We start from the raw sequence: 18,850 nt of genomic DNA, 5'->3' as shown, positions 1-18,850 counted from the left end.
CAGGTCAACCACAGAGTCTCTCTTCTCCTCTCTCATTCTTCCTCTTTCTTTGGAGTTCACTCGCTCATCTCCTAATTAATCAAACAATCAAGCTCTTTTTCAGATTGCTTTTTCTGGTTTGATCACATCACCTCTTTTTCAGATTTTGATCTCTCCATTTCACCAAAATCATCGACTGAAATCCTCCAAAATCTCACATTTCATTATTTGTTTTTTAATTGTTCATCTTTTGGTTCTTTCAGTTCCGTTCGTTGCCATGGAAGGAGCACTGAACTACTTCTCCAGCTTGTTGGGTGGGCACAGCGACCACAGGAGGAAGAGGCAGTTCCAGACTGTGGAGCTCAAGGTCAGGATGGATTGCGAAGGCTGCGAACTCAAAGTTCGAAATGCACTCTCTCGCATGAGAGGTTTGACCATCTCTTCCTCATCTTCTTCTGTTATCTAGAGTTCTCAAAAGATTAATTCCTTAGCTAGGTTTGAATCTTTTGCTCTTTAAAACTCTATTCGATTCATTAATGTATTTTAATTTGCTTTACTTTATGTCTCTTAAAGGAGTTCAATCTGTGGACATCAATAGAAAACAATATAAGGTAACCGTGGTAGGGTACATCGAGCCGCATAAGGTATTGAAGAGGATTCAGTCGACCGGAAAAAAGGCTGAAATATGGCCTTACGTGCCCTACAACTTGGTGGTTCACCCTTACACTGCCCAAACTTATGATAAGAGGGCACCAGCAGGGCATGTGAAGAATGTAGAAGTGATCACAATCTCTAACCAAGTGGTGAGGCCGGAGGACAAGCTTTCCACCATGTTTAGCGACGACAACCCTAATGCTTGCTCTGTTATGTAAATGAATTAGAGATTTTGAATTGGACACTTTCAACTATGCGACATGCATGCACTTTTGTTTTCTCATTCGAGTTTATCGAATTCGATGTTATGTAATAAGTTGAGTAAGACCTTTGTGTGGAAGAAGGGCTGCATTTATCTAGTACTTTGTAGCTTTATTTTGTTTGTAGTTGCATTTGCTTGCGTATTTGACATTCATTTTCATTTCTAGATTAAAGATTCACTTGAACTCGTAATAAAATAAAATCTCCATTGGAGGGTGACATTTTTTATAAATTCTGCGTCATAAAATTGTATCTACTCTCCTCAAGCATTCGTTCAATTAATATGACTCCTCTCCTCTTGACTTTTTCACTACACAGGGTTCATTCTCTCAGGATGTTTTAGAGTTTACTCTTCTAGGAGCCGTCACTTCTTTCATTCAAGATTATTATTCCATCCAGATGTTTCGATTTGATCTTAAAAGATCTCATACCAATAGAGATATCTTTTTCTTATAAGTCCATAATCATTTTAACGTATTTTCAGACTTTGTTTGTAATTATTGTAACTCAACAATCTCCCCTCAAATGAAGGACCGTCCCCTCAAGCTTATCCACTTAATGTCATTCGATCCTTAATCCACTATGATTTTCCTGTCTCTAAGTCCAACCGACCTATTAGGACTTCCTTACACCTCATTTCAACTGACTTGATAGGTTTTCCTTGCCTAACCACAACTAGAACTTCTCTATCTGGTATTTGATCGTCTTGGTCCAAACATGAGAGCTCTCATTTTACCCCAATTGTTAGTCACTGGGCTCTAAAATTAATTGTTAGGAAAAAAAAATTAAAATATCTTTATAATGATATGGTATTAAGATATTTATAAAAAGTAAGTCTTTTGCCGAGTCTCGTATAGAAGCTTCTCCAATCGTACAATTTTGCAACGGGATTTCAAACAGAGAGACAAGAAGTAGTAATAGTAGAATTGATAATATGAAACGTCATGCTGAGGGCTCATTCGATCTACCAATAAGTCATATTGGTATACTGATCCTTGATAAATGTATTCCCACAATCAAGTTTATCTGGCTTTAATTTGTGATCTTATTGTTAACAAGTTTATGTCAATCAATCGATATTTTGGAATCGAATTGAACGTCACATCATCTATTTGGATCAGGACCCCATCATCTATATCCTATTAGTGATCCTCTAATCAACTTAAAAATATACTTAGATCAACCATTCATTCATTAATTCGCGAGACCGATTATGCCAAGAAAAAAGGGCATCCTAATTGTCCCGAGTATATCCACTTCTACTCGTTGAGGCCTGAAGTATACGTGGATAACAATAAATCAATTTGTTGAGGTTAAAAATTATGACCTTAGATTAGATTCCTTGAACTGATTGCAGGAATGTTAAATATCAAATAAGCGAACAAAAAATTATTTTAAATGGAAAAATTCCGACCTGCCGGATTCGAACCAGCGACCTAAGGATAATCTGCAAACAAACTACAGTCCTCCGCTCTACCAACTGAGCTAAGGTCGGTTTGGAAATATTGTCTGTTTTAATTATTTTAATTAAATGAATTCATAAATTTATATCATCTAAGTTCGTAGCAAAAATATAATTACGCTGACACCTGTGTTCCTCGTGATTGTCTCTAGATTATGTATTGGGTTGTAATGATGGTAAATAAAGTCACTTATTGAAATATATAGAAATAATCATAAATTTATAAGGGAAAAATATATATCAGATGATCCGGTGATAATCCAGGAGGACTCATCTCCAAGGAAATTCAACGCTTAGGTGGTCATCAAAGTCAAAAGGTGGTCAGCTAAGGGACTAGCCGAGCCGAAGTCCCTACAAGCCGGTCGGCCGAAAGAGTTTGGTGATCGGCCGAAAGAGCTCGGTGAAGGTGGGCCAAGCCTACAACCCGATCGGCCGAAAGAGCTCGGTGAAGGTGGGCCAAGCCTACAACCCGATCGCTCGGAAGAATTCAAGAAGGGTTGGTTGAGCCTACAACGCACTGAGACCAAAGGTACTCACGCCGCTCGAGTATATCAATGTGGAGGAAGCACAGGTGGCCCGCAGAAAAGAAGTGCCCACCGAGCCCCACGCGCCGTCCGAACGGAGAGTACCGAACTGCCATCAGCCCCCAAGAGGGCCCCGAGCCGCAGGGGCCCCACAGTACCTCGAGCAAGGGACGAATGTGGTGCACTCGGAGATTAATCGGCAGAAGAAGGGCAAAAAATGGACACCAATGTTCTATAAGTTCCACCAGTCGGGAACACACAACACCTGGGAATGTCGTGGTGACCCCATGGTTCACCAGCCCAAGCCCAAGGAATACCGACATCGGTCCCCTACTCCGAATCAGCATCTCGAGCGCAAGACCGATCAGAGAGCCAGCGGTCAGAGGACGCGCGAACGACAGGAGCATCATCCGCGAGATCGAAGCCCCGCTCGAGTTCTCGCCGAGCGGAACAGACATCCTACACAAGAAGAAGAAAACAGAAGAAATGCTTCCCGCGGAGAGATTGGAATGATCTCAGGCGGCCCGACTGGAGGGGACTCCAACCGAGCCAGAAAGAGCCATGCTCAGCAGTTATCCATTCACGCAGTGGGATGCAGCAAGGAGAAGGCAGAAGGGCCAGAGATCAGTTTCGGCCCAAATGACTTGGAGGGAGTGGAGGTTCTTCATGATGACGCGCTAATCATCAAGGCGGTGATCGCCAACTACACCGTTCGCCGGACTTTTGTCGACACGGGAAGCTCGGTAAATATCATATTTAAACAAGCATTTGATTTATTACAAATTGATCGGGCCGAACTCCGGCCCATGGCGGCGCCGTTATATGGCTTCATGGGCAATGAAGTCTTGCCGATCGGGCAGGCGAGGCTAGCCATCTCACTTGGAGAAGAGCCTTTGGTTAGGACGCGCACCACAAATTTCATCGTGGTTGATGCGCCCTCGGCATACAACGTAATACTGGGCCAGCCAACCCTCAACGAATTCTGGGTGGTAGTATCTACCTATCACCAAAAGATCAAATTCCCCTGTGGGGAACCTGGCGGGCGAGGTCCGAGGAGACCAAGGGGCGGCCAGGTATTGTTACGTTGAAATGGTCAAGGTGGAAGCTAAAGTAGCCAGGAAGTACCCCCGGTTGGAGGTAAATGCCATCCGAGAGAAGCCTCCCCTGCTGACGTACGACAACAAGGAGGAAGTGCAGATACACCCAAGCTGGCTGGAGGCCACTACTTTCATAGCATCCGACCTGCCAGACCAGCAGAAGGAGGAGTTGGTCGCCTGCCTTCGAAGGAACCATAACGTATTCGCCTGGTCAACCCACGAGTTGCCTGGAGTCGACCCAAGCGTGGCGCAGCATGAACTGCATGTCCGGCCAGACGCTCGACCCGTCAAACAAAGGAAGCGCGACTTCAGCGCCGAGTAAGATCTGATCATCCGAGCCGAAGTTGACAAGCTGCTAGAAGCCGGACACATCAGGGAGATTCAGTTTCCCGCTTGGCTCGCCAACGTTGTGCTGGTCTCCAAGCCAGGTAATAAATGGCGAGTGTGTATTGACTTCAAAGATTTGAACAGGGCATGCCCCAAGGACTCCTACCCCTTACCGCGGATCGACCAGATGGTGGACTCGACAGCCGGGTACGAGCTGATCTGCATGCTCGACGCCTACCAGGGCTATCATCAGGTACCTCTCGCGTGCGAGGACCAGGAAAAAGTCACCTTCGTTACAGCCGACGGGACGTTCTACTATAGGGTCATGCCGTTCGGATTAAAGAACGCTGGCGCCACTTACCAGCGGATGATGAATAAAGTGTTTAGGAAGCAAATCGGGCGGAATCTTGAGGTATACGTCGACGACATCCTCATTAAGTCCCTCCAATCTGTTGACTTATGTGCAGATGTAGAAGAAACTTTCCAGACTCTGAGATATTACGGGATCAAACTCAACCCGACCAAGTGTCTGTTCAGTACTAGGGGCGGGCGTTTCTTGGGCTACATCGTCACCGAGCGAGGGATCGAAGCGAACCCGGGCAAAGTAAAAGCACTCCAAGACATGCCCCCGCCTCGCAATTTAAAAGAGGTGCAGAGGTTGACCGGAAGGATCACTGCTTTGTCAAGATTTATCTCTAAATCATCCGACTGGAGCCTGTCGTTCTTCAAAATTCTGCGGCGAGCAACCAAGTTCCATTGGGACGAAGGGTGTGACCAGGTCTTTGAAGAACTCAAGCATTATCTTAGTTCCTTGCCCATTTTGGCCAAGCCGATCGTAGGAGAGCCTCTCTGGATTTATTTATCATCCACCTAGTATGCGGTGGGATCGACATTAGTCATGCAAGAGGAAGGAATACAGCAACCAGTGTACTTTTTGAGCCACATATTAAAAGATGCCGAGTTGCGTTACACCGGTCTCGAAAAGCTCGCTTATGCATTAGTTCTTGCCGCCCGAAGACTCCGGCCTTATTTCTTGGCCCACTCCATAATCGTAATGACCAACAGCGCCTTGGGTCGAGTATTGTTTAACCCCGAGGCATCAGGTCGGCTAATCAAGTGGACTACTGAGCTTAGTGAGTTTGATATCCAGTGTCAACCCCGGTCGGCCATAAAAGCACAAACACTGGCGGATTTCATCACGGAAGTGCAAAGTCCTGAGCCAGAAACCGCATGGAGGGTATACGTGGATGGATCATCAGCTCGTCAGGGAAGCGGAATTGGCATCGTACTCATATCTCCAAGAGAAGATCGGATGCAGTTATCCATTCAGCTAGACTACCAAGCCACCAACAACGAAGCTGAGTACGAAGCGCTCATAGCCGGTCTGCAAGCTGCTCGGCATGTCGGTGCCACCAAGGTACTCCTACATTCAGACTCACAGTTGGCAGCCCAGCAGCTAAATGGAATGTTCGAGATCAATAGCGCGCGGCTCAGGCTATACGCGGAGGCCTTCGAAAAGCTCAAGGGGAATTTCCAGGACGTTGTTATCAAGAAGATTCCCCGGTCAGAAAACCAAGTAGCAGACGAGCTGACCAAGCTAGCCAGTGCAGTGATTCCGGTCGTCATCAGTGGCCCAATCGAACAGGTCTCCCTAGTGGCTCATGTTGACCGATCGGGAGGAATACCACTTCCGACAGATTGGAGGAAGCCCATCATTGAGTTCCTCCAGTCGGGGGGTCACCTGGGGAGCCGAGAGGCCGATCGAACTCTACGGAAGCGAGCCGCTCGATTCACATTAGTGGGCGAGCAGTTATATAAAAAGACGCTCTCGCGTCCCCTGCTCAAGTGTGTGGGTGTCGAAGATGCTGAATACATCCTTCAAGAAGTGCATCAAGGTTCTTGTGGGGGGGCATCCGGGCGGACGATCACTGGCAAGGAAGATTATTCTAGCAGGATATTTCTGGCCGACGCTCCAAGAGGATGCGAGTCACAGGGTGGCCACCTGTTTGTCCTGTCAAAAGTATCACAATTTGACACACAGGCCGACCACCGAAATAAAAACGTCCACAGTCGCGTGCCCGTTCGACCAATGGGGGATGTGTTAGAATGTATACTAAAAGCCTAGCTTTTGGTATAAAACATTTATCTAGAAATAAGAATCACATTGATCAAATGTCTACATTTGTGATAAATGTAGTTGTTCAATTAATTTATACTGTAGATAACATAGTATGTGGTGCCACATGCAGAAGATGATGTTATCAGTACCTTATAAATTATAAACAGTAGCTCACGACCAAAATGGAAAGGAACAAACCATTAGAAGGTCGTAGTGTAATTAGGTATCAGTTTATCTTGACTGTATAATTACACTAGTACACTTAGAGTGTATTGAGTATGACCATTTGAGGTCGTTTCTTTTATACTGACTTTATAAAGAAACAAAGACCTCGGTTATTATGGAAGTGTGTGCTCTTAATCCTAATATAATAACAAGCACATATATTTGATATTTATTTCTTTAATTTATCAATGGGTGAGATTTAGTTCGATGAATCAATAAGCCCGATAAGTTGGGAAATGACATCACTTATAGTGTGTATTGTTGATTATAGAAGGAAACTGTGTCCTAGAGATACTAGGTTGATAATGTCCTCAAGAGGAGCTCATAAGGATTGTCATGTTAAACCCTGCAGGTGGACCTAGTTCGACATGATGATAAGGTTGAGTGGTACTACTCTTGGACTAAGATATTAATTAAATGAGTTGTCAGTAACTCACTTAATTAGTGGACATTCGATATCTTAAACACAGGGAGACTAACACACTCATAATAAGAAGGAGCCCAAAAATGTAATTTGGGATTGGTGCGGTAGTTCAATAATAGTTCTCTAGTGGAATGAATTATTATTGATAAAATTAAGTTGTGTGTTCGGGGCGAACACGGGATGCTTAATTTTATCGGGAGACCAAAACCAATTCCTCCTCTCGGTCCCTATCGTAGCCTCTTATTTATAGAGTACTATACCCACCTATACCCACCTTCTATACCCACCTAAAGGGGGCCGGCCAAGCTAGCTTGGGAACCAAGCTAGGGCCGGCCTAGGTATAAATTGGGGTGGCCGGCCCTAGCTTGAACCCAAGCTAGAGGGGTCGACCAAATTAAATTAAAAAAGAATTTTAATTTTAATTTTTATTATGTGGAAGATATAATTTATTAAAGAGAATTAAAATTAAATTATCTCTCTTGTAAAAGATCTACAAAAGATTAAAGAAAGAGATTAGATCTCTTTCCTTATTTGTAGATTGGTGAGATATTTTATTTTCTCTTTAAAAATTATTCACATGTTGTAAAATTAAAATTATGGAAATTTCTTTTTATCAACCATAAAGAGATTTTGAAGAGATATTTTAATTTTAAAAATTTCCGGAAATAAATTAGGAAGTTTTAATTGTTGATTGAAACTTGTCTAATTTGATTTCATGATGTGGTCGGCCATTAGAATTTAATTGGGGAAATTTTATTTTATTTTTCTCAATTAAATCATGTCAAGGAAATTAAGGAAATTTTATTGTAATTAAATTTCCTAATTTGCTTAGGCCAAGGAATATAAAAGAAGGGGTGAGAGTGCCTTCATGAGACACAACCTCTATTATTTCTCTCCCTCTTTTGTTCCTTGGTGTGGCCGGCCATCATCCTCTCCCTCTCTTCCTCTTGTGGTGGCCGAACCTCTCTCTCCCCTTGGAGCTCTTGTGGTGGTCGGATACTACTTGGAGAAGAAGAAGAAGAAGGAGAGAAAGCTAGCATCTCTTGGAGCTTGGTTGGTGTTTTGATCTTCTTCCTTGGTGAAGCTTCCTTATTGTTGGCCGAACCTAGCTAAGAGGAGAAGAAGGTGGTTGGTGGTTTCTCATCTCGGAAGATCGTTGCCCACACAACGTCCGAGGTTAGAAGAGGAATACGGTAGAAGATCAAGAGGTCTTTCTAGAAGGTATAACTAGTAATTTTTCTTTTCCACATCATGCTAGTTATTTATGGAAATAATACCAAATACAAGAGGCTTACGTTCTAGTATTTCGAATATGTTTTTCGAAGTTGTGTTCTTTTATTTTTTTTTCTTGTGATTTGATTGTTCTTTTTGGTTAACCTAAAGTTATTTTAGGAAATTAAATATTAGATTTCTATGAAAGGTTTTGTCTAGTCGGTGGTGGTTGCTCCCATATCCAAGAAGGTCATGTGCCTCGCCACGTCAGTACTGGGAACCAATTATGGAAATTAATATTTAATGGAATTAATAACTTAAGGTGACTTGGGTCGAACGTGTTAAGTTCCGCAGGAGATCCAAGTCAAAACCTAAAAGAACAAATAGATTAAGTTTTGGATCAAACGTGTTAAGTTCCGCAGGCGATCCAAAATTTAATTTAAAAGAACACATGGTAGCTAGGAAAAGGTTCAGACCTTTGTACAAAATTTTTGTACAGTGGAACCTCTAGGTTTTCCGAGTAGCAACCAATAGGATGAACATGTTGGTGCAGCGGAGACCGACAAGAGGGGGGTGAATTGCTGAAAACAAAAACAAACTATACCCTCCTCGGATTTCAACTCAGAATTTAAATCAGCAATAAAATAACAACTAAATTAAGGAGACAGAAAAAGAAACAGAAACAGAATTTAACCTGGTTACAACCACGGAGGTTGTTAATCCAGGGCGATAAAAAAGCTCTACAAGCAGAATCTCCTTTATTGTAGGCGAAGAAGCCTTTTTACACTTAGAACGCTCACTTAGTTGCTAGGAATTAATTACAGATTGATTGCTTGAGTTGATATTGAATTCCTAGCTCCAGGGGCCTTTTTATAGCTCCTAGAAAGTCTATCCCGAGGGTCCAAGGCGCATCCAACAAGGTTCAAGGCGCCTCCAGCTCGGTCAGCGGATAAAACTTTATCCGCACGCAAACGGTCAAAACTGACCTGTTGAAGGCGCCTTCAACAGGCTTGAAGGCGCCTTCAAGGGCGCCTTCAAGCTTGTTTAAGGCGCCTTCAAGCTACAGTAACTTCTGCTACAGTAACTTCCTGCTACAGTAATTTCCAGCCTCTTTTGACTCCTTTTCTTCTTCGCTTTGGCTTCCGAAACGAATAGGGCTCACCCGAACCCAATTCCCGGCCTTCTCCTCGAGCAGCCTTCCGTCCCGGCTTAACGTCCCTCGAACGCCGCACACGCTCTTCACGCCCACCGGAGTACTCTTCCGCAGCTCTCTCGTCCTTCGGACGCACCGAGCCCGTCGGCTCCCTTCCCGTGTCGTCCTTCTCGCTAGCTGCGTCTTCCGCTCGACTTCCTGTGCTCCTAAGCTCCTGCACACTCAGACACAGGGATCAAACACAGCAGGACCTAACCAACTTGGTTGATCACATCAAAACTACCACGGGGTCCAACAATCTCCCCCTTTTTGATGTGCATCAACCCAAGTTCAAGTTAGGGTTAAAAATAGACAAAAAATAGTAATTTTAAAGAAAAATTACTAAACTAACAAGTTAAGAATAATTTTTTGCAATTAGTAAAATTACAACACTTTTTTTTTAAAAAAATTTTAAGTTTTCTCTAACTCCCCCTAAACTTGTACTTTTCTCCCCCCCTTTGATCACAGCAAAAACGGGGTCTTTAAGAATATTCAAGTAAGATTGAAGTTTTTTGAAAATTTTCTAAGTTAAAAATGAATTTTTGAAAAAAAATTGCTAAGTTAAAATAAATTTTCAAAAAAAATTCCTAAGTAAAAAAAAATCCTAAGTAAATGTTCAAATGTTCCCAAGAAAATTTCTAAGTCAAGTGAATGAACTTTTAGAATTTTCTAGACGAAAATTTCTAACCCAAAAAATTAAGTTAGATTTTTTAAAAAAAAAATTCTAAGGAATTTTTGTTTATTTTAACAAATATTTGATAAACTTTCAAAGCATTATTTAATTCTTGTTTAATGTTTTTTCAGAAAGTTAATTAAACATTTTCTTTCAATATTTTAGCTTCCAGGTCGTGGCGAGGCACTAGGCCTTCTTGGTTATTGGAGCAACAACCACTTCCTTAGACAAAACTTCCATAAAGAATTTCAATATTTAATTTTCTTACTGTAAGCTTTTAATTTTTGAAAAAATTAATTAAGCACAGATTTTGGAACCCAATAGAGGTTCCTTCCTACAGGATTATTCAAAAATCTAGGAGGTACATAGTTTCTTGATATTTTCCTAAGTTAACCTTGATGCTTCCTTATATACCAATTTAATTTACCATAAATTCATAATTTTGAATTTGGAAATTGATTTAAGCATGCATCGGATTTCAGTTTTTCAATTTCTAATTTCAAATTTTCATTTTCTGATTTTAGATGATCATACATTTCTAACGGGCATGCTCTTGCTAGGTTCAACTTTAGTTCAGCATTCTCTTTTTCTAATTGATCTAACTCTTTAGAAAGAGACTTGATAAATTTAAAAGATTGAGTTGGGGTTAGATTGCGTACCTTACTTACCTGGTCTGGTGACATTCCCCCTTCACTGCTGCTTTCTTCTTCTGATGTTCCTCCCCCTTCATTGATGCTCATTTCTGAGCTCGAGTCTTCTTCCGGTTGATGGTTCGCCAATAGCGCTAACCCTAAGAATTCTTCGATGTCCGACTCAGAGGTTGACGAATCTGACAAAGTAGCCTTCAGATTCTTGTACTTAGAGGGTTCTGGTTTCTTGTATTTTGGCTTTTCCTTTTCTTTCTCCTTTCTCTTCAATTTTGGGCAGTCCTCCTTGATGTGCCCTTCTTCGTTGCAGTTGTAGCAACGAACCGTCCTCTTCTTTCGATGATGCCTCTGCGATTTAAATTTATTAGAACTGAAAAACTTATTAAAGCGTCTTACCAGTAGTGCCGCTTCGGATTCGTCGACTGAGGCTTCGGAGTCAGAATTGTTCATCTTTGCCTTTAAGGCAATGTTCTGACTTGTCTTCTCTGCTCCGTTGGGTTCTGAAACTCGAGATTCGTGAAGTTAAAAAGTCGAAAATAATTGTTCTAACGTACTTACCTCGAGGTCCTTAGAGATGTAGTACGCATCTACTAAGGAGGCCCACTCTGGAGTTCTCGGGAAGGCATTGAGCGCGTATCGGATAGAATCCCGGTTGGTTACCTCTTCTCCAAGGTTCGTTAGTTGCGTTATCAGCTCCTTGATTCTCGCTTGGAGTTGCGCTACCTTCTCGCCTTGGTTCATCCGGAGGTTCGTTAACTGGTTTCGGAGGATGTCGCGCTTCGCTAGCTTCGCTTCGGAAGTACCTTCGTGAAGCTCCAGGAATTTCTCCCATAGATCTTTTGTTGAGTCGTAGCTTCCGATTCGATTTACCTCCTGCGACGGCAGCACACTGAGCAGGTGTAACTCTGCCTTTCCGTTGGCGACGAAATCGGCTTGCTTCTTCTTGCTCAATGTGTTTTCTTCTTTGTCTTTCGGCGCAAAACCATATTTCATTGTAATAAGAATATCAAAATCCGTTTTAAAAAATACCTCCATTTTGTGCTTCCAAGTGGCGAAGTCTCCATCGAACTTCGGGGGATGGATGTTCGCTCCGACCATCGTCTTGATCGTAGTGCTTCAGTTGGCGGTTAGTCCTTCTGAGGCGATCAGGCTCTTATACCACTTGTTGGTGCAGCGGAGACCGGTAAGAGGGGGTGAATTGCTGAAAACAAAAACAAACTATACCCTCCTCGGATTTCAACTCAGAATTTAAATCAGCAATAAAATAACAACTAAATTAAGGAGACAGAAAAAGAAACAGAAACAGAATTTAACCTGGTTACAACCAAGGAGGTTGTTAATCCAGGGTGATGAAAAAGCTCTACTAGCAGAATCTCCTTTACTGTAGGCGGAGAAGCCTTTTTATACTTAGAACGCTCACTTAGTTGCTAGGAATTGATTACAGATTGATTGCTTGAGTTGATATTGAATTCCTAGCTCCAGGGGCCTTTTTATAGCTCCTGGAAAGTCTATCCCGAGGGTCCAAGGCGCCTCCAACAAGGTTCAAGGCGCCTCCAGCTCGGTCAGCGGATAAAACTTTATCCGCACGCAAATGGTCAAAACTGACCTGTTGAAGGCGCCTTCAACAGGCTTGAAGGCGCCTTCAACAGGCTTAAAGGCGCCTTCAAGGGCGCCTTTAAGCTTGTTTAAGGCGCCTTCAAGCTACAGTAACTTCTGCTACAGTAACTTCCTGCTACAGTAATTTCCAACCTCTTTTGACTCCTTTTCTTCTTCGCTTTGGCTTCCGAAGCTCCGTTCTTTTGGGTGATTGCGGCCAACCGGAATAGGGCTCACCCGAACCCAATTCCCGGCCTTCTCCTCGAGCATCCTTCCATCCCGGCTTAACGTCCCTTGAACGCCGCGCACGCTCTTCACGCCCACCAGAGTACTCTTCCGCAGCTCTCTCGTCCTTCGGATGCACCGAGCCCGTCGGCTCCCTTCCCGTGCCATCCTTCTCGCTAGCTGCGTCTTCCGCTCAACTTCCTGTGCTCCTAAGCTCCTGCACACTCAGACACAGGGATCAAACACAGCAGGACCTAACCAACTTGGTTGATCACATCAAAACTACCATGGGGTCCAACAGAACATAGTCAGCCCTTTTCCTATGATAACCGGCCAAAGAAAATTCCTACTCATAGCGGTGGATTATTTCTTAAAGTGGGTGGAAGCTTAGCCGCTAGCAAGGATAACAGAAAGTATGGTCAAGAAGTTCATATGGCAGAATATCATATGCCGATTCGGCATTCCTCGTCGGCTCGTCTCGGACAACGGAAGACAGTTCACAGGACAGGAGCTAAAGTAATGGTGTGATGGTTACTACATACAGTAAGCTTTTACCTCCGTGGCCTACCCCAAGAGTAATGGACAGGCTGAGGTCACCAACAGGGAAGTCCTCCGAATACTACGTGTGTGGCTCGACAATCTGCGAGGTAGTTGGGTGGACGAGCTGCCCAGCGTATTATGGGTGCTCCGAACGACTCCCAAAGAAGGAACCGGCTTTACTCCTTTCCATCTGGTGTATGGAGGGGAAGCTATTGTCCCCGTAGAAATTGGCGTAGAGTCTGATCGAGTGGTGCATTATGGCGAGGGAAATGACGAGAGGAGACGGATATAACTCGATATGATCGACGAAACTCGCAGCAAGGCGGCTGCTCGGCTTGCAGCATACCGACAGAGAATGCGACAAAACTATAATCGGCGAGTAATCCCCAGATCTTTTCAGGTGGGCGATCTAGTTTGGAAAAGGGTTAAGCCGGTCGGTGACGTCAGAAAGTTGGAGGCCACATGGGCAGGCCCATACAAAGTCGTGGAGAGGCTACAATCAGGCGCCTACTATTTAGAAGATGCAGAAGGAAGAAGGTTGGATCGACCATGGAGCGCCAACCACCTCCAACCTTACAGAGCCGGATGAGAGGTGCGCAGATGAATTCATGTACCCGGGCATGTATGTATTCTTGTTAAACGCAGGAAGAAAACAAGACAATTCGATTCCCCCCAGTGCATTTCTTATCGAGCGCGTCATCAACGGTCGACCCTCGCGTCATCGACGGTCGAGTGGCGACCTTAAACCCTCGCGTCATCGACGGTCGAGCGGCGACCTTAAAACCTCGCGTTATCGACGGTCGAGCAGCGACCTTAAACCTTCGTGCCATCGAAGGTCGAGCGGCGACCTTAAACCCTCGCGTCATCAACGGTCGAGCGACGACCTTAAACCCTAGCGTCATCGACGGTCGAGTGATGACCTTAAAGACAAGTAAGGACATCGACGGTCGAGCGGCGTAAAGCATGCCCTCGTATGATCGATCGACAAGTAAGGACAAGACGATCACCCAATCATATTCAAAGATTGTAACGCCCGAAAATTTTCAAAGTTATTTTAGAAATATTCTATGATTTTTCTGGAATTTTAGGATATTTTTATAGAATTTTTAGGATAGCGGAAGTAGCAAAAATAAATAGAAAACGAAAACGGCCTAAGCGGGGATTGAACCCGAGACCTATGGTTTACGGATAATACTAGTAACCAGTTGAACCCAGCAGGGCCGTGCTGAAAGGAAAGGGATGCAATTACATTTATATTAGAGTTAGGCCGGAATTATCACTTAATATAAATAGAAAATAATTAAGTGAGGGTGATATTTTTAGTTTCCACCGTGAACTTCTTCTCCTTACCCTAACCTCACGCCGCCCCTCTCCTTTCCTCCTCCTTCTCTCGGCGCACCAAGCCAAGGGCCCTAGGAGCACCTCCCGGCAACATCAAAGGCACGAGGATGCTCCCTCACCTGTGAAGAGGAACGCATAGACACGAGAAGATCGTTGAAGAGATCTCTCATCCGTGAAACCTAGCGATTATAATCGTAAGAAATTATGAACAGGAGGTAAGAAACCCCTCACCTGCAGTATAAGTAGCTTTCGTTTGATTGCATGCCTTTAGTTTAGCTATATGCAGATTTTTCGGCGCCCAGGGTGTGTTTAAACCCTCCTCGCAGACTAGGGATCTAGTTGAGCACCTCTAGATGAGCCAGACACGTTATTCTCCTTCAGTTGGAGACTCTAGACGTTGTCGGGTGCCTAGAGGTGGTCTCCCTATTAGAGGGGAGAGTTGGGGCACACCAATTGTTCAACAAAATGATTAGTGTAGCTAGATACCACCTCAGATATTTTTAACAGCTCAGTTAAATGCATTAGTAGCATTTAAATCAGTATATTAGTCTAGTTTCAGCTTACATGGGATTATGGTCTAATGGGTGGGCTCCCACAGTCGCCTCTAGGTTCAGATAACCTAGTTCTAGGTTCAGATAACCTAGAAACGGCAAAATAAGCAACTAGTAGCTATATTCAGTATTTTATTTTCAGTGGCACTATACTAGATTAGATATCCATTGGGTTGGGCTCCCACAGTCGTCCCTAGGTTCAGACTGTTGGAATCGACGGTCGCGGCTAGAGAGGGGGGGTGTGAATAGCCGACCCCAAATTCGCGTTTCTTTCTACAAATCAAGTTAGCGCAGCGGAAAAATAACAACAGAAACGTAAATGGAGAAATCAAACCTCAAGCACAGCGATGTAACGAGGTTCGGAGATGAAACTCCTACTCCTCGGAGTGTCCGTAAGGTGGACGAATCCTCTCAATCCGTCGGTGGATGAGACCCCGGAAAACCGGCTAATAGAAACTCCTTCTGGGTGGAGAAACCTCGCCACAAACTTCTTGCAACAACAAGATAGGAGTACAAAGATAAGCACAATACAAAGGCAGTAAGAATGTAAAAACACAGCTTGCCTTCTCGTCGACTGGATGAAGCAGCAACTTCACGAAACACCTACAACAGCAGGAACCAGCCGAAGGAAGCTTCCACGAAGCTTCAGGAAAATGAGAGCTCAGCAAAGCTCTGATTGCAGTAAGATCAGAAAGAAAAGAGAGGCAGCCCTTATACTGTAGAGGCACTCGACCCCTTTATATCCCTGAACCTGCGAACCTGCAAAGAGGGCAGAATACACAGCAGAAATCTAGCCGTTGTGACTCAACGGCTAGAGCTGGACCGATCAGGCTCCACCCTGATCGGTCCAGACCTTCTCTGATCGGTCTTGGGGACCGATCAGGACCTATGCTGATCGGTCCCCAGACCGATCAGCACGCTTCACAGAGAGTTGCCCAACTCTCTGATCGGTCTGTGGACCGATCAGGACTCAGGTGGATCGGTCCACAGACCGATCCCCCTCTTTCTTCTCCCGATCTTCTTCGCTTCTGTATGATTACTGATCGGTCACCAGACCGATCAGGTAATTCACAGAAACACACTGTTTGGTTACTGATCGGTCACCAGACCGATCAGTCAACCAGCGTATCACTGGATCGGTCACCAGACCGATCCAGGTTTAGAGCTCCCATCCCTAAACCCTACCTAGTCCGGAGAACGAGCTACCGAGCCCTCTCCGACTTCGTCCGGTCCAGAGAACGAGCTACCAAGCCCTCTCCGACTTCATCCGGTCCAGAGAACGAGCTATCGAGCCCTCTCTACCTGGTCCGGAGAACGAGCTACCGAGCCCTCTCCGACTTAGTCCGGAGAATGAGCTACCGAGCCCTCTCCGACTTCATCCGGTCCAGAGAACGAGCTACCGAGCCCTCTCTGACCTAGTCCGGAGAACGAGCTACCGAGCCCTCTCCGACTTCATCCGGTCCAGAGAACGAGCTACCGAGCTCTCTCCGACTTCATCCGGTCTAGAGAACGAGCTACCGAGCCCTCTATGACCTAGTCCGGAGAACGAGCTACCGAGCCCTTTCCGACTTCACATGCCAAGCTTCCATACTTGGACTTTTCCCGTGCCAAGCTCCCTGCTTGGACTTTTCACCAGATGTCTGGTCAATCTTGACCTATCTGGATTTCCCTTGCCTGACTTCACTCACCAGGACTTTCCAACTGCCTGGCTTCACTTACCAGGACTTTCCCTTGCCTGGCTTCACTCATCAGGACTTTCACCTGGCTTCACTCACCAGGATTTCCCGAATCAGGTCGACTCACCTCGGGTCAACCAGGTCAACCTTGACCAAAGATTGCACCCACAATCTCCCAAGTTTGTATTCTGTCAAACATCAGAATACAACTTTTCTACTCTCGACAAACATCAGAATAGAACTTTTCTATTCTCGTCAAACATCAAAATACAACTCGAGTCAGGTCAACCTTGACCTAAGGTTGCACCAACAATCTCCCCCTTTTTGATGTTTGACAAAAACCATAATCAAGTTAGGTTAACCCGATAACCTAACTTAGGTTTTCCAATGTTCTTCCTTGAACATTCTCCCCACACTCTAATGTTCTTCCTTGAACATTCTTTGGACATTCTCCCATTCTCCCCCTTTTTGACACACATCAAAAAGAGTGACTCAAGGTCAAGAGTTTCTTCCTAATGAAAGTCTCATACCTTTCATTGAAACCCTTAATTTCCCCCTTATACTAAGGTCAACAATTAACTTAGTGATAATCCCATATCACTCAAGTCTTTAGGAGTAAAAATTCCCCCTAAAGGTCAACTCCCCCTTGACCAGTAGTAAAACTCCCCCTAAAGGTCAACTCCCCCTTGACCATTGCACCAACAATGTCGTGGAGAGTTTCAAACCTTTAGAAATCTAAACCACCAACTTCCATAGCTGAAATTTCAGTCAACAGTCGAAAAATCAGCATTTGGCACGCTCTGATCGGTCACCAGACCGATCAACCTTCACTGGATCGGTCACCAGACCGATCCACACTCTCCTGGATCGGTCCTAGTGACCGATCCACACTTTTCTGGACCGATCAGAATCCTCTCTGATCGGTCCACAAGACTGATATCAGAATTTCTGATTTTCCTCCCGAAATTCAGAAACTCCTAGAAAATTCCAGAAAATTCAAAAAATTGTAAAACTTTGAGGATACATTCCTCATAACATATACTATCAAGAAAAAATAGTTTTCTATGAAAGTAACTTCCATTTTCAAATCTTGATACAAAGTTCAAAAGATTTTGAAATAACTCAAAGTTAATCAATCTTTGTATCAACTTACTCAATGATGAATGCTATCACTAGAAAAGCTTCATCAAGGTTTTTCAAATCAACTTTGAAATGATTTTAAACCATTTAATTTAAGACCACAATCTTAGGGCTAAATATACATGACTTGTACACAAGCTTTCCCTATGATCCTCAATTTCGAATTATGCTCATCTAGGTACAAGAACTCTGCACCTTGATCCTAACTCATGATCCTAATATCTCACACACATCTAAGGTGTATCAAACACATTCAAGTCAATTTTGATGTGAGATATGAGTTTAGGTCATCTTAGGCTAAGTTCTCATGCATTTTCTAAACAACAATTTGATCTCCATATCAAATTGTGTTTTTGTCCTTAAATCAAATTAATTGATTAAAAATGCAAAAGATGATGACATGGCATATAATGATATCATAAGTAAAAACATGTGCCAAAGTCATGATGTCATGGCATAAAGTATGAAACTTAAATAGAGCATGACATTTAACTAACCTAAGCATTATCATGACATTTCAAATGATAATAAATTAAATATGATGTCATGACATGGCATATGGCAAACAATATATGGCAAATAACATGTAAAGGTATAGAAGATACCTAATTCTAGCCTTAATTGCCATTTTTGATAGTTTTGATCATTTTGCCATAGGTTCTATATTCCTAAGTGTAATAGACCTAGCATCTTATACCAAAGATTTTTAGATCACTATGTGCCAATTGGATTGACTCTAGACAACTCCTCAAATATGATTGGCACATCCTAATCACCTTAGGAATAACTTTTCATTTCATTTTCAAGGCTTGATTACACTTTGAAAATTCCTAAAGTGCCACCTTTTGCCATGATTAGGTTAACTACCTATTCAAGTAAGGTTGACACACCCTAAACCATCTAATGTGATGAAATCACGCTCCTAGGAACCCAAAACCTATTTGAGCTCATTGGGTTCACTAAATATTCACTAGGGATGACTTCC

The 18,850-nt window shown here is 43.6% G+C and overlaps 1 protein-coding gene and 1 non-coding gene across 2 annotated transcripts; one reads left to right on the top strand and one right to left on the bottom strand.

The window, feature by feature from the left end:
• On the top strand, positions 1 to 1,037 carry LOC122039792 (heavy metal-associated isoprenylated plant protein 23-like). Its single transcript, XM_042599235.1, has 3 exons — positions 1 to 116; positions 243 to 407; positions 553 to 1,037. Exons 2-3 carry the CDS (start codon positions 257 to 259, stop codon positions 849 to 851), a joined length of 450 nt encoding a protein of 149 aa, XP_042455169.1. The 5' UTR covers positions 1 to 116; positions 243 to 256; the 3' UTR covers positions 852 to 1,037.
• Positions 1,038 to 2,302: 1,265 nt separating this feature from the next.
• On the bottom strand, positions 2,303 to 2,389 carry TRNAY-GUA. Its single transcript is given in 2 exon segments — positions 2,303 to 2,338; positions 2,353 to 2,389. It is a non-coding gene; the product is annotated as a tRNA-Tyr (tRNA).
• Positions 2,390 to 18,850: the final 16,461 nt, after the last annotated feature.

Source organism: Zingiber officinale, chromosome 2A (assembly GCF_018446385.1).
Source record: "Zingiber officinale cultivar Zhangliang chromosome 2A, Zo_v1.1, whole genome shotgun sequence".
Classification (NCBI taxonomy): domain Eukaryota; kingdom Viridiplantae; phylum Streptophyta; class Magnoliopsida; order Zingiberales; family Zingiberaceae; genus Zingiber; species Zingiber officinale.
This window is presented reverse-complemented; position numbering and strand designations above follow the sequence as displayed.